This window comes from Juglans microcarpa x Juglans regia, chromosome 3D, assembly GCF_004785595.1.
Source record: "Juglans microcarpa x Juglans regia isolate MS1-56 chromosome 3D, Jm3101_v1.0, whole genome shotgun sequence".
NCBI classification, from domain to species: Eukaryota; Viridiplantae; Streptophyta; class Magnoliopsida; order Fagales; family Juglandaceae; genus Juglans; species Juglans microcarpa x Juglans regia.
The window spans coordinates 6,515,520-6,531,514 of NC_054598.1; the positions used below are offsets into that span (position 1 = coordinate 6,515,520).

The 15,995-nt window shown below is 36.0% G+C and overlaps 2 protein-coding genes across 3 annotated transcripts; both read left to right on the forward strand.

Moving 5' to 3' along the window:
* The first annotated feature begins 263 nt into the window (after nt 1-263).
* On the forward strand, nt 264-5,471 carry LOC121255718 (probable protein phosphatase 2C 60). The gene is given in 7 exon segments (XM_041156203.1): nt 264-702; nt 1,050-1,145; nt 1,290-1,719; nt 2,283-2,650; nt 3,687-3,923; nt 5,027-5,243; nt 5,246-5,471. Coding segments are annotated over 5 exon segments (1,191 nt in total). The 5' UTR covers nt 264-702; nt 1,050-1,145; nt 1,290-1,400; the 3' UTR covers nt 5,296-5,471.
* A 4,797-nt stretch (nt 5,472-10,268) lies between these two features.
* On the forward strand, nt 10,269-15,748 carry LOC121256389 (protein ALTERED PHOSPHATE STARVATION RESPONSE 1-like). Of its 2 annotated transcripts, XR_005938981.1 has the most exons (5): nt 10,269-11,936; nt 13,287-13,510; nt 14,216-14,439; nt 14,529-15,424; nt 15,675-15,748. XR_005938981.1 is itself a non-coding variant. In XM_041157171.1 (4 exons), exons 1-4 carry the CDS (start codon nt 11,045-11,047, stop codon nt 15,367-15,369), a joined length of 2,181 nt encoding a protein of 726 aa, XP_041013105.1. In that variant the 5' UTR covers nt 10,270-11,044; the 3' UTR covers nt 15,370-15,748. The 2 variants fall into 2 exon arrangements, 1 of the variants encoding a protein (XP_041013105.1); XM_041157171.1 differs by having other exon boundaries at nt 10,270-11,936; nt 14,529-15,748.
* The last annotated feature ends 247 nt before the right edge of the window (nt 15,749-15,995 follow it).

A 15,995-nucleotide genomic window follows, 5' to 3' on the forward strand; every position in this document is an offset into this window, starting at 1 on the left:
GTGGTCCACATGGTCACATAGGAAGCCCATTTTATAAAGGGTAGTGGTTATTATCCATTATTATCTAAGTACATTTCAAGTTTTTTATTTTTATTTATTTTAAGTATTTATTTTAATATTTTAATTATTAAAATAAATAAGTAGTATTAAATTAAAAATAATAATAAATGAGTAGTAGTAGGTAACCTATATTATTCTTTTACATCAGAACACCGCAGTGCACATTATAAGTACCCAAATAACTTCATCGGGACATTGACTCCATCTATAGCCGTCTCTCTCCAACTCTTAGGCCTTAGCTATAGCCTATAGTGGTGTGGAGCCCACCACTATAGCCTATAGCCATAGCTGGACCTTTGCTTTGCTGGCTTCAAGCTCTCCATTGTTGGTCTTTTATGGGTTTTGTCTGCGGAGAATGAGAGAGAGTTTCCGTTCCACCAATCCTCAACGCATAGACTCTGGTATTTCTCAAAGTTCCCCCATTTTACCTTTGTTCTCCTTCTTCAACTCTGTCATCATCCGCAGACCACTACAAAGCAAACACAATAAAGACCAATTTTTTGCTCTTATTGGATTCGATGGATCCACAGATCTAGTCTAATGCCTGGTCGCGCCCTCATGAGCTTCTTCTCGCTCTTTCCAGATCCTCCTCTTATTGAGCTGTAACCCGCGGTAGCTTTCAAAAACCTGCCAACTTATTGGGTAAGTTCTTTTAGTATCATTGTTTTTGGTTCATTTTTAGTATATGCGTTTTTTGTTGTCGTATTCTTATTGCTTATATATGGAAGAAAAGGAAGTTGAATTTTTGGTATTGACGAATTTTTTTTATGTTTTTTTTGGGGGGGGGGGGGGGGGGGGGGGGGGGGGGGGGGGGGGGGGGTTCTATGGTTCAATTTTTCAATGTGAAGAGGTAGACCTTCTGGATATCCAAAATGGCTGACCTAACACTTGTCCGAGAGAAAGTGGCTTTGACCGATATTTTTTTTTCAAAAACACCCTTTTGGTTCTCTTTTTATTTTTTCATCATTAGCGGCTGTTCGTGGTCATAGGGTTTTCTTTTTACAAGAGGAAACAAAGATGGGCTTCAGATTATAGGACTGAATTGCTTCTTTGGTTCAATTCTCCTACTGAATTCAACTGTAAAGGTGGCTTCTTAATGTCATTTATTTGATGTCGTTAAGCTCTAGTTGTTCAATTACTTATTCCGTTCGCACTTTGTTGTTGATTTTGTAGGTTCTAATTAACAAGTTTTGATTTTTATATGTGCTTCTATCGTTGATGTCTTGTAGTGTGATTATAGTGCTGTGAAGTTGAGAAGAACAGAATACAGAATTGGGTTTTTGGGTCAGTTGTTTTTGATGTGGATGAGAATTTTGAGGGTTGTTTAGATGAGATGAGGGATGTTATCGGAGTTGATGAACTTTTTGAGGGCCTGTTTTCGGCCGAGGTCCGATCGATATGTTCATGGGGGTTCCGATGCAGGGGGGCGCCAAGATGGGCTATTTTGGTACAAAGACAGCGGACAGCACTTGAATGGTGAATTCTCTATGGCTGTAGTCCAGGCCAACAATTTGCTTGAGGACCAGAGCCAGCTGGAGTCTGGCAGTTTGAGCTCGCATGAGACTGGCCCCTATGGTACCTTTGTTGGTATCTATGACGGGCATGGCGGGCCTGAGACATCACGCTATATCAATGTTCACCTATTTCAGCATCTGAAGTGTGAGTGACTTGACTCCTAGTTTGATAGAATATTATGTTCCAGAGGTTTCTTTCTGTTCTTTTTTATGAGTGAGTTTGGCCCCCCTAGAGGAAAGATGGAAAGATACAGACCATTGACCTCCGCTTCATGAGGTGTAATCCTCAGCTGATTGTTTTGTATCTTGGAATTATTTTGGTCCCAAGTTTGAATGCTCCTTATTCGGATGCTGATAAAATTGGAAAAAAAAAATACATAATACATGACAAGTCTTTAGATGGCTGAATGAAAGAGTAGTTGTAAACTTATAGGTTGGTTGAGTTAGAAAGGTCTCATGTGTAATTATCTGAAAATAAAAGAATCACCTCAATTAAGTTGAATTCATTTAAAGGCAAAATAAGTGCAAAAAATATTGGTATTTGTAAGATTTAGAATTTCAGTTTCTCTTCTCTTTCCTTCTTTTGCTTTTCTGTCCTTTTTCCCCTTATCAGCCGTTAACTGGAGCAGCAGAATTGTGAACTTGAAAATTTGGTACTCAAGAACCAGTACTGGTGATGAATATTTTTTTAATCATTTTTATATGCAGGGTTTACTGCAGAGCAACAATCGATGTCAATGGATGTGATACGGAAAGCATTTCAAGCAACAGAAGATGGGTTTTTGTCTCTTGTTACCAAACAATGGCCAGTGAAGCCACAGATTGCAGCCGTTGGGTCATGTGCTCTTGTTGGCATTATTTGTGGGGGAACCCTTTACATTGCCAACCTTGGTGATTCCCGTGCTGTCCTGGGAAGAGTGGTGAGGGCAACAGGGGAGGTTTTAGCCATCCAATTGTCGATGGAGCACAATGCTTGTATAGAATCTGTGAGGCAGGAGCTGCATTCTTTGCATCCCAATGACTCACAAATTGTAGTATTGAAACATAATGTATGGCGTGTAAAAGGTCTTATACAGGTGAGTTTCATTTGATATTTAGAAAATGGTTTAGCCTCAATTTTTCTTGCAGTTGGAGCAAGTAAAGAAAATTTTATGTTCCTAATTTATGTAGTACCCTTCAGGCTTTATTTTCTATTTATGAGTGCAGTTCCTATTTTTTTTTTAAGTATTTCCATATACTTGTTTTAATGATACTCAGGCATCATTTTTTCTTATTTAAGAATGAAAAATCATTTAGTACAGTAAGAGGAGTTTGAGAGTGAGTATTATTTCCCCTCCCCCTCTTCCACCTCTTTTAACAGAGGTGAATTCTTTAGTTTCATTTATAATTTGGATGATTTTATCATTGGTGTTAGCGTAGGCCACTGATGAGGCAGCTTTTTCAGTGCCTTAACTTTTATAGCGGATCAGAGGAAAGTGGGATAAGTGGCTGTTAGCTCATACTTCAGGCTTCAGGATTCCTCTTCCTCTTCTTGCTAGCTTTCTACTAATTTCCTGAGCAATAATGGAAAGGATTCTCAAACTTTCGTGTATAATTTGACCACAGACTTCACTATATAACCAGCCATACTTCTGATGGCCCAACTCCATATCATGCTAGTCAAGCAATATTTGTGATTGGAGTTTGATATGAAGCCTGAGTTTGGATAACATAAACATGTAGGAGGAAATCATTGCAGTTGGTATAAATGCTACATAAGTTAAAAGTGTGGCACCTCTGATATTTTATTAATCTTGTAATCGTGAAAATATATATCTGCCTATGAGAATCATTGGGACAGACTGTTGTGAATCATTATGATGAATTCTGAGAAAAAGAGAGCGAGCCAGTGTGCCTCTTTGTCTGTTACTAAGGAAGCATATTTCTCTGACATATGTAACTTGACTGCATCTTTATCAATACCAAGCAGGATTTTAACGTGATGATGCTGGACAAGAGTTTGGTTCATGTGGATATATGTTGGCTTAATTGACTTTATGCATCTTTTTTTAAATGCTTTCTTACCGATAAAAAAAAAGCTTTCCATAATTACCCAAGTCTTTCATCTTGCAGATTTCTAGATCAATTGGTGATGTATATTTAAAAAAGGCCGAGTTCAACAGGGAGCCTTTATATTCTAAGTTTCGCCTTCGGGAACCTTTCGAAAGGCCAATACTTAGTTCTGAACCAGCAATTTCAGTGCACCAATTGCAACCACATGATCAATTTATTATCTTTGCATCTGATGGGCTGTGGGAGCACCTTAGCAATCAGGAAGCAGTTGATATAGTTCAAAATCATCCACATAGTGTAAGTTACATAAATTTAATACTAAATGCTCGTTCTTTATTGGTAAAGAGAACTTAAGAGAACTTATGTTGTTTCAGTCTTGGGTCAGGAAGTATGGTAGAGACAATATGCAGTTCAACCTAGATCTGGGTTGGTCTCCTGCAATATCTAGCAACTAGAATTCTTGGTGGACTGATGTGCTAGTTGTTTTGACATCAGTAAATGCCTTTCTATCCTAAGTTGTAGCAATATTTACCTGAAGAGTCATTGCTGGAATTATATCGTCTTGGTCATGATGATGATCATCATGTTCTTCATGGTAGTTGGTAGCCGTGCATAGAATGAATAATTTGACTATGCAGTTGACATCTGTTAGGACGTTAAATTCAGTTGGGAGTGATTCGGCCAGGCGTAAATTCTTAATCTCCTTTCCCAGACCCCCTCCTCCCTCTCCTTTTCTTGCTCCTGAACTGATGGATTCTACATTCTTTTGCTTTGACATTCAACTATATTTGTGGTGGAGATGAGGTTTTTAAGAAAATATTAGTTCGGGCTGCCCTTCCTGTTGTGAAGGAAGTGTTTTCATTTGACCACTGTTATATAATCTTCAGTGGGATCGATTAGAGTTTTACCTAGTGGCCTTAATTTACTCATTAAAGAGAAAATATTGCCTTATTTTGTCTCAAAACGTACTGATAAGATCAAAACATACTGACAAGATCAACTCTACAGTAAATGAGCATTTGAATTCATAGTAGGTATGGTAGTGTTCCAATAGGTTTTCTCTATCATATGCGATAAAAACCATGTATTCCTTCGGATGCGATGAAAAAAGTGGTGGAATTAAATCATTTCCATTGAGCATCAAATGTATTGTAGATGTCTGCCATTCTGCTGTGGCTTGGCTTACTCTACCCCAAGTTAAGATAGCTTGAATCTGCTCCTGTGCTCGCGTGCAGGATTTTGTTGACTGCCAAATGAGAACTGTCCATCAGACAGGAGAGAAAAATTAACTTCCACCTTTTTTCTTTGAATCTTATTTGGCACATGCTGTATAGGATTTTGACTTTATTTTTGGAGGTGGAAAAGGGAAAGAGAATTTACTTCTGTTGAACTTCATGCAGGGAAGTGCAAGAAGGCTAGTAAAAGCTGCTTTGCAAGAAGCCGCAAAGAAGAGAGAAATGAGGTATTCGGACTTGAAGAAGATCGACCGTGGTGTCCGCCGCCACTTCCACGATGATATCACAGTGATTGTTGCCTTTGTAGACTCAAATCTCGTAAGCAGGGCTAGCTCAGTCAGGTGCCCTACTATATCCGTGAGAGGGGGTGGTATAAACCTTCCCCTAACACACTAGCACCTTGTACGACGCCAACTGAAGCTGGCAATACCTAGTTAAGATGTATCTCGTGTCTGTTGTACTATTTCCTGTGTGAATACCAGGTAGCTATCCGAAGAGATCGCATGAGCCGGCCTTCAATTCTTTAGTGTACACCGTAACTTTTAACTGTATTTAGCATCTGTGCCAAAAATGAAAAGAAACCAGAGAAAGACAACATTTCTAGGTGACAGACATGATGGTTATTTCCTCGGCACTTTACCCTCTTAATTTTTCCCCCTTCCTGTTTTGCTTGCTTCTTTGCTCTTTCCACTTTACTCTAAATTGGCATTGAGAAAAGTTTAAGCTGTAGAGTGATTTGCAGGCAGAGTTTTGCAAAGAAGATACACGTTGGATACTCGATATTCGGATCACTTATCTGGGGGAAAACGAGTTCAAAACATGGGTGGTGGTGGTGGTCAGGTAAAATCAGAAATATTGTCATGATATTGTGAACTCTTCCTAATATTGCTCTCATTTTCTGGAGATATGAAAAGGGCTCTACGCTTGTGGGCAGTAGCTCAGGGCAGTAGCTCAGGTTTTGGTGCCTTGATTCCCAAAGGATGGAGAGACTATTAAACTAAACTGCACAAACAAGGGTGGTGGGCACAATCCAATCCAATGGAGGTGATACATCGATATTGGATCACTTCCACTAAAGTTGTTAACTAGTAGGCACAGGGAAACAATGCCGTTTATCATTGAATTAAATGAGTTTATACTTTATTCCAAAGTTGAACATCAGGAGTCCTATCCGTCTGATATCTAACGACACATTCATCGAAATCCTAAATAGAAACGTTGAAAAAAAGTATGGAAAAGCGAGGAAGTAGGGAGTTACGAGGAAGGGAGAAAGGCTGCCTTTTCTGACTTACTTGTCAGAGGTTCAGAGATTGAGCATATTCTCGCTAACCCATAAAAGAAAGAGTAAAACTATTTAGCCGCTTCATTGTTACCTCTTAATGTGTGTTTTTTTTTTTTTAAATGATTAAAAAAGTAATTTTAAATGTATTGATAAATTTTTTTTATTTTTAAAAAATGTTTAAATATATTAAAAATGTGAAAAAAAAATCACTAAACGGTATGGATAAAAGTGGAGCGGCATAATAATCCTACACTAAAAAGAAAAGAAAACCCATGTTAATTGTTTTAACCCATGAGAGTAGATATCATTACTCTTTTATTTGCCACTCCTTGTTGTAAGCTGTAATCCTACTAAAAAGCACATTCCTCAATGCCAATGTCAAAGAACCCGTGGTTTTATATTTAGAGTCTGAGTTATGGTGACAAAATTGGATCTTTGAAGGATTTCGAGAGGGATTTTACAATTCCAAGATCAACGCCATTTTAATGGATCTGCAAGTCCACTATGTAAGTTGGTAGACAATTCTATGTATTTTCTTGATAAAATCCAGACTACTTAAAAAAGAATGATACTTTTTGTTCTCGAAAACAGTTCTTAAAAGAATATAAACACTGAAAAAAACATCAAAGCTGTTTTCTTTCACCTTCAGCCTCATTCATTCTTCCGCAGTGCAGTCAATCGATCTTATTAAGGAAGCGCTTGGCTTAGTTTCTGCTGGACGAAAGGACATGTTTCCCTTGTATTTTGTTATGAACACCATGTCACTCGATCTAGTTCCCCATACCATTTTTTGTTTCTGCCTTTCGTTTTAAATATATATTAAACCGACGGAATGATAACTTTTTAAAGTCACCAAGAAAAATAGTATTCATGACAAGGTATATATAATGAGAATGACGGTTTACGATGAGAATATATTTATTTTTAATAAAAAACAATTATTTTTATAAGAAATAAACTGTTTTTTTTTTTGTTTGTAGTGTCGTATGAAAAGAATTCAGCTTTTTCAATACAATCTTTGTTAGATTGTGCGAGAGGGGTTGTTTTGTAGACGACTCGTCAATGTGGCTAAAGAGTTGCTGCTTCAGTTTTTGGTGGAACACTGCTAGAGTCAGTCTTGAAACAAACCCAACTTGCGCATATAGCTTTAACTAGGGCTGTAAGTAATTGGGTTTGGACCGGACGGTCTCAAAATATGTGGACCAATGACATTCGGTCTCGTCTCGAAGTCTACAAATTTTAGATTGAATCAATTGAATTGACTAAATTGGACCGAATCCTTATATATATTTAAAATATTTTTAATAATTTAATATATTATTTTTATATAATAATGATATAATTTAATAATATAATTTTTATCTAATTTATTGTTATTGACAATATAAAATATAAAATAATATATGTTATCAATTAATAATAAATCATAAATCATGTGATAATTTGTCATTATATGTAAATACTTAATACATCATACATTCATACATACTCTACTATTTACATTTAATCAAAATAATTAGTTAATTTTTTTAAATACCTAAGTTGCAAGCAAGTATGAATAATCTATGTACAATGAAATTATTTGATAGTCATTAATATTAGCTCGAGCGGGTTGTCGAGCGTAACTCGAACGAACACTAAGGTTTGTGCCTCACTCAAGCCTATTATTGCACGAGACTCAAGCGAACTCATAGGTTGAGCTTTGCTCGAGCCTACTGTTCAGGGAACTCACGTTAGCGTTTCGGTTGAGCGCTAGGTCGAGCGAACTCACTGTTTCTCGATTTTTCAGCTCTAAAACCAGTCTTCACTCCAATAATGAATAATTATGCATGTTAAAGAGTAAAGTCTAAATTAGTAAGTAGTAACTATCAACTTCATAAATATAATTATAGCAAAATATTTTTTAATGAGTTAGTTACATAATCCACATTAATAAATCACTTTATTTTAATTTAATAATTTAAATAATTTTTTTATTAATTTATTTAAAAAAAAGATTAAAAAAATAATAAAATAATTAGGCCTGACTAGACCGATAGCTACCAGTCTAGTCCGGTCTCTATGGATGTTCGGTCCGATCTAGTCTGAGAAAAATGATGGACACTAGACTGGACCGATTTACATCCCTAACTTTCAACTATGAACCAACAACTGAAATCAATTATTTTAAAAAAAAAAAAAACAGAAAAAAACAGCTGAAATCAGTCTTTATACTATATGGGAGTTATAAGATTATGATATCTCTACAAACAATAGAAAATATGTGCGCATAACATCAATTAAATAAATCCCAATAATTACTCTTTTACAATTTATTTTCAATCAATTAATATAATCATATACGGCCCCGTATGTTTTCATAAATAAGATGAGATGAATTGAGATTAAAGTTTAAAGTTAAATAAAATATTATTAGAATATATATTTTAATATTATTTTTATTTTAAAATTTGAAAAAGTTGAATTATTTATTTTATTTTACTTGAAAATTTGAGGAAACTATAATGATTATATGAGATGAGATAAATTGAAAAGATCTATAAAAAAGATAAAGTTATTATAAAATTATCATATTTTGACGTTGAATTATAAAATAGTTGTTAGTAGATTATTTCTCTCTTTATTATTTTCTTATGAGAAAGCTCTCCTACAACATTAAATATTCATTAAGTATCATTAAACTCAATTTATATATTTATTTGCTTTCCAGTTTTTTAAAAAAGTAAACAGAAGATGAACAGATGAACTAGACCTTGTTTGTTTTTAGCGATAAGATGAGATAAGATAAAATAAATTGATATTAAAATTAAAAAGTTAAATAAAATGTTGTTAAAATATTTTTTTTAGAGATTTGAAAAAATTAAATTATTTATTTTATTTTATATAAAAATTTAAATAAATTATAATAATAAAATAATTTTTTTTTAAAATTTTAAATTTTAATATTGAAAACAAATCTGAAAAATCCAATGACGTAACAAGTGAAAGTTGAAAATCTAAAATATTTATGTAAAACCATGAAAATTAAGAAACTGATTCTATAAGTAACAAATTTTAAAACATCTAAGATAAATTTAGGATAATTTAAGAAATAATATTATATCGTCATAAATGTAATTAATATATTTCACGTGAACTTTAGCATTCAGGTTGTACATATTTCTTTTTGAGAAATAATAATTATAGTATCTTACAATTATTTAAAAAAAAATAAGATTTATATGAAAATAAATTAAGTTTTTAATAATAATAATTTTTTTTTTTTTTTTACTATATTAAGTTTACATACTTCACGATTACTGTACGAAGCATTAATTTTTTCTTCTGCTTTTTGTCTGGACAGAGATAATTACAACCTGCCAACATTACGTGGATTTTATAAACCAAACTGACAAAGTATTATTGTTTTATTTTTTATTTTTCATTTTTTCCCCAGACGCATTAACAAAGAAGTCTATACTGAATAGCATCACCTGGCTCATGAATGGACCAAACAGGATCAAAATCTAATGCCAATAAAAGTAAAATATAGAACCTTCTACTATCTATTTATTATTTTTTTAATTTTTAATTTTATTTAATGGTTAAAAAAGTAAATATTAATAAAATTATCTATTTTTTAATTTTTTTAATGATTAAAGATGTTAAAAAAATATTTAAAAAAAGATAAAAAATAAATAAATAATAAAAAATTAGTAACCTTATCGCTATCCATGCCAAAATATCTAAATAGCAAAGAGAGAGATTTGTCTTTGGCCGCCAAGACAAAGGCTCTTGCCTACTTCTTTCCTGTCCTAAACCCATACACAAACCTCTACTCACAAAAATAAAACACAATTATGCTCTGATTATTAGTGCTAAAAGTAAGAAAGAGATAAGAAAAGAATAAAAATAATATCACCAGCAACACAGTGACATTTCATATTCTCTCTCAGAGCATGCAGTGGTCAGTGTGCCCTTTTACCAGTAATTTACAAAAATGTTTGACTCCTCTTTTTACTCACTGGCCTACCCGTGTGACTGTAGCTGTGGGCACTGGGCACCATGGCTAGGCTAATAAGAGAGCGCCTTCTGTTTACTTTTTTTAAAAACTAAAAAGGCTAGGGTTTTTTTTGGTTTAGATGAAATGATCTGTAATCTGCATATGGCAAGATAACTCTAGGTCAGAAGCAAACATGTTGTAGACAATTTGAGTGCCTATGCTATTGCACTGTTCATCATTTAAAAGCCTAAACATGCTGATCTTTCTCTAAAATCTCTGCTGAAAATTTCTATTCTATATTTAAAGCTGAGAAAGGATTGCCGCTGTCGTACGCCAACTCAGTTTTGGGTACAAATTACCAAACACAAGAATGCCTACAATTTTTTCTCTCTTTCTCGAGCCCCTACCTTCTTCCGCCCTATGGTTCCGCTGGCCCTCTCTCTCCCCCACATTCTCTGCCATTCTCTCTGGTCAGTAATAGTTTATTAAGTGATAAACTCACCACTAAGAACTTTTCTTATATTTAGCAGTTCTCCTTGAAAAAAATGAAACCTTTCTGCTACAACATATTATTACCACTGCAAAATCTACGTGGTAGCCTGGTAGGGCAGCCTGCCAAGTGATGAAATGGGTATAGCTCTGAGATGGGTTGCTTCAAAACTCCACCCTTCTTTACCGGAAAATGAAATGGGTCGCTCCAAAACTCCTCCAAAGGCTACACATTTTCTTCTCTGCTTCTCTAAAACTTGAAGCGAGCACATTCTAGGAAAAAAAACCCCTCCTTTTTGTTAGAAAAAAAATTATCAGATTCCTCAAAAAATCACGTTTTCTCACTTTAGCCCATTTTTCTAAAAGCGGCCTCAGCATCACCCCCTAGCTAGGGAAGCAAGAAATACCTCCGTCTTCACCGAGAGAAGACATGGGGTGTGTTGCTTCTAAGCTGGAGGGGGAAGAGGAAGTTGTATCTATCTGCAAAGAGAGGAAACGTCAACTGAAGCTTGCTGTGGAGAGAAGACACGCTCTTGCAGAGGCACATTGTAGGTACTGTCACGCTCTCTATGCGGTAGCAGCAGCCATAGATCTCTTTGTCGCTCGCCACTCTTCTCATGCTTCACAGTTCCTCATCACGTTCCCACCACCTTGTCCTCCTCCTCCAATGGAGAATGTCGTAAACAACCCAATGTTCCTTCAACAAAGACCCTCTGATTCCACCACTCACGAAGCCATCGCTTGTGAATCGTGTGGGTCCTTAACTTCTTCAGACTCTTCTGAGGAAGAGAGAGAAGAAGAAGAAGCAGAAGAAGAAGAAGAAGAAGAAGAAGAAAGAGCCGAACAGCCCTGTGGGTACTTTTATATGGAAATGCCGCCATCAATGCCATCACCACAGAGAGATTTTGGGTGGGATTTCTTTAATTCTTTTGACAGCATGAGACCCGAGGTTATCAGCGGGTACCGGAGGAGCTCAGATGATGACTTAAGGGTCGTGAGGGAAGAGGAAGGGATTCCAGAGCTAGAAGAGGAAGGTGACAGAGAAGAACAGGAAACCAAGGTGGTGATGGTTGAAGAAAATGGTGATGTGGAGCATGAGAGTGGCGTTGAGGAGGTGAAAGTAGTAGATGGTGCTAATGTGAACCAAGGAGAGCACAAGGGGCTCACAGTTATTGATACCCCAGTGGTAGGAAGGGAACTACTCGATGCTCTAAAGGACATCGAAGATCATTTTATCAGGGCTTTTGATTCTGGCAAGGACGTTTCCAGGATGCTAGAAGCCAATAGAGTTTACCTACAGTCCAACCTGGAGGAAATAAAAGGTGGGTTTAGTTTTTATCTTCAATTTTTTGCAGGTGTTAGATTTTGTTCCCATTGTTTAGTCCTGCATGGGTCCTATCTCCGTTGCAATACAATTTTTTCTTTGATCTGCAGTGCATTCTGGTGAAAAAAATAAGGTTGGGGGGGGGGGGGGTTTCACTTACCCGAAATTTGCATTTTTTAAAAACGATTTTATTCTTTGGTTTTGAGTTACCTTTGCTTGTATCTTCTTTTGATTTGCATCCCAAGATCGAAGTTCTCTGCGATGTAGTTTATAGGATGTATAAGGTGGTAAATTTCTCCGTTCTTTTGTTTCAAAGAATTCCACCTGTTGGGCTTATGCTGGGTCTGCATAAGTCTTTAGTTTTACTTCCTTTCAATTTCACCCATTTTTTTTCCTTGTGGTTTTGGGTTTTCCTTTTGGAAGTCCCACCGGCGTTTCTTCTTTATCTTTTGGTAAAAAAGAAAAGAAAACTATTCTCTAGGGCTTATCCTTCTGTTCAAAAGATTTTACTCTTTCGGTTAATTTATTTCCGAAACTTCTTCCATGGCCTTTACATGATTGATTTCTATGTAATTATGGGCTAAAGGATCTTATCTTCACTTTTGTCTTGATCTAACTAAAGTACTAAACAGTTCTGAAGAATGTCTCCCCCTACCTCCCTTTTCTTCCAGAACCAAAAGTAGGAAAGAAAGAAAAAGAAAAGGTATCCACTTTTTTCAACCATATAATTCGTATGAGGTTGAACGATCTGCCTTGATTTTGCTTATGCGTACTGCATCAAATTGACGTATTTATTATGCTTGTTGAATTAATTTACCCTTCAGTTGGTTGGACCATGGCAGCATATATTTTTTCCCAGAAAGCTGGAATTACTTTGTAAGGAATATATCCCTTGCTTTTTCATACACGGGCCCAAGATTTTATTGTTCTGTACCGATGATATATACCTAATATTTTTTTCCCATTTTTTGAATGAAAAACTACTCTAGTTATGCATATGTCAACATCCATCTCTCTCTCTCACTCTCTCTCTCTCTTTTTAATACCTCAAATTTTATTGTAATCCCTCACTTTTAACGGAGGAAACCGTGGTAACAGAACCCGACTTACATATAATACATTTACAGTAAATCAAAGAGAAAGCCATATGAAGACAAAACAAAGACTAGAACATCCATTTTTCTATCCGCAAAATTCCTTTTAGTTGAGAAGGGACATCCGCTGGAGACCACCATTGATGGTTTCCCCCTTTCGCTCCCATTCTTGCTAAGAAATCTGCTGAAGCATTCCATCTTGAGTTTTTGTCAACATCCATCTAACAAAAAGAATGCTCTTCATTTTGGTGCAGAGAACTCGACTAAACTCATTCAAGCCATTACATGCAACCGGTCCACTTCATCGAGGACTTCATCATGTAAGAGTCTTGTAGCATCCTCTTCGAAAAGTTCTTCAACATGGACTGAGTATAAGAATGACCTCTTTGATGACTATGGAGGAATGGCATCAGGAAGCCATTCACTGACTTTAGGAAGATTATATGCTTGGGAGAAGAAGCTGTATGAAGAAGTTAAGGTAATTTACCCTCTCTCAAGATTATTTGCTGCTTTTACATTTTCATACTTTTGGCATGTAGATAGTTCGAATTTTGGAGTTGGACATTTCTGTCTCTTTAGCAGCTTTATCTCCTGCTTTATATATGATTCCCATCTGTTGTCTCGAGCTATAGGCTAAGAAGGTCGCAGAAAAAAAACTGAAATCTATTTTGTGATTTTTACAACGACATTAATGGGACCCATGTCTAGATAGATATGGACACAAATTTTGAATTTGATGAAGACATGATTTTTCAGGCTAAAATCAATCTATATCAATCTTCATTTCCATTTCTTAGAAGAAATTATTCTCATCAGCTACTTTTCACTACTCCACATCCTATGAAAAAAAAGTCTATAGGTGTGGGGCGTGAGAGTGAATAGTAGCTGATGCATAGCATTTTTTTTTTTCTTGGGAATAAAATTAATCAGCTACTGAAAAAGTTTAGATTATATCTCATTTTGGTGGCCAATGCAATCTTTGACAAAATGAAACAGGAAGTGTTTCAGCTGCTGATGCCAACCAGAATTTGTCCTGTTAACGGTACCCTTGGTTTCGAACCCGTCACGTGTCTCATATATTCTATAATTTGTGATATAAACCATAAAAAGCAAGAAGCTGCAGAACTTGAAATGATTTCTTCCATATCTACTTCCAGTGTTTGACATTGTATCTTGTCCTTAGGCTGGAGATAGCACGCGAAAAATTTATGAGAAAAAATGTTTAAGACTGAGAAACCAGGATGTCAGAGGAGATGGTGAACAAACACTGGACAAAACCAGAGCTGCAGTAAAAGACTTGTATGCCAGGATCTTGGTTGCTATTCGAAGTGCAGAGTCAATCTCAATGAGAATTCAGAAACTCAGAGATGAAGAATTGCAGCCCCAAATTGTTGAACTATTGAAAGGGTAAGGGGTAAGCCTTAACGAAACAAGCAAACTCACAAGTTATATATTCTTCTCTCTCCGGTTTCTTATTTTCCTTTTTGCCAGTGCAGCCTAACGAGAACCTGGAAAATTATGTTGGAATCCCATGAAACCCAGAATAAGATCCTCTTTGAAGTCAGGTCCTTTACTTGCCCCACTTTTGGAAAATTCTGCAATGACACTCATCGACTAGCAACACTTCAGCTCGAGGCTGAGCTTCATAATTGGCGGGCATGCCTCATGGAGTATGTAACGGCGCAGAAACGATATGTAGAAGCTCTCCATGGCTGGCTAGCAAAGTTTGTAGTTCCTGAAGTAGAATTCTACTCTAGGGGCAGAAATTCAGCTGTGCCATATAGAGTTGATGGACCCCCATTGCTTGTTATCTGCCGTGATTGGTTAGCCTCTATAAATAAGTTACCAGATAAAGCAGTGGCATTCGCATTGAAAAGCTTCGCAAAGGATGTGAAGGCTCTGTGGGTTCAGCAAGGGGAGGAACAACAACAGAAAAGGAAAGTAGACAGCCTGGCAAAAGATATCGACAGAAGGATTCTGGCATTCGAGAAGACCGAGAGTAGATTTCTTGAATCCAAATTTACGAATCTGAAGTTGGAGACAGAAGAGGAAAATCGGGATGAGTACTTGACTGATAAGAAGGATCAGTTGGACTCGTGGAGAAGGAAGTTGGATGTAGAGAAGGAAAAACACCACAATTGCATGCAAGAAACACAAAGGATCACATTAAATGGATTTCAAACTGGGTTTTCTACAGTTTTTGAGTCCTTAATGGAGTTTTCCAAGGCTTCTAAAAAAATGTACAATGACCTTGTAACCTGCAGTGAAAATGCTGAGAAAGCTGGGAATCTATCATATATAGAGGGCTCCATGGTTGAAGACAATGGCAGCAGATGACATCATACCAGGCTAAAGTAGGGGAAAGATCTAGGACGTCTGCATTCTATAAAAGGTACTGTATATTAGATTGTGCCAAAGCAGCTCGCTGAGACACATTTATTTATGAAAAATGTTTGGGAAGTTTCTCGCAGCAACGAGATGATAATTGCTATTATTAATAGTTTGTGGTTGCCCACAACTTTTGTTGCAAAACCTGTAAATTTCCTATTTTCCAGTCTTTCCTGGCAAGAAAACCAGGAAGTGCAGGGTGGGAAATCCAAGTGGGCAATTCTTGTAAGTAATTGAACTTTGATCGTGAACAGGAGATCGAATTATATGAAGTGTTGGGTGACAAGCCCGTGACATGTCTAAGATTGGCCAATCTTCGCACAGCGTACAGCGTACACCTGTCGATTCTGAATTGAAATTATTAGATGTTTATACCATTTTATTAAAAAAAAAAGAAAAGAAGAAGATATTTGCTTGAAGCAATGAAGTGAATAAGCATATTATATATATATATATATATATTTGAAGAGTGAATAAATATGAGATTTATATAAAAAAAGTTAATTTTTTAATAATAAATTTTACTCTTTTTTATAAAGATTAGGTGACGATTGCATATTGTATTTAATATTATT

Coding starts and splice junctions, on each gene's coding strand:
- LOC121256389 (XM_041157171.1), top strand. CDS start 11,045: ATGGGGTGTGTTGCTTCTAAGCTGGAGGGGGAAGAGGAAGTTGTATCT. Junction 11,937..13,286: donor CAACCTGGAGGAAATAAAAG/GTGGGTTTAGTT, acceptor ATTTTGGTGCAG/AGAACTCGACTAAACTCATT. Junction 13,511..14,215: donor AGCTGTATGAAGAAGTTAAG/GTAATTTACCCT, acceptor TCTTGTCCTTAG/GCTGGAGATAGCACGCGAAA.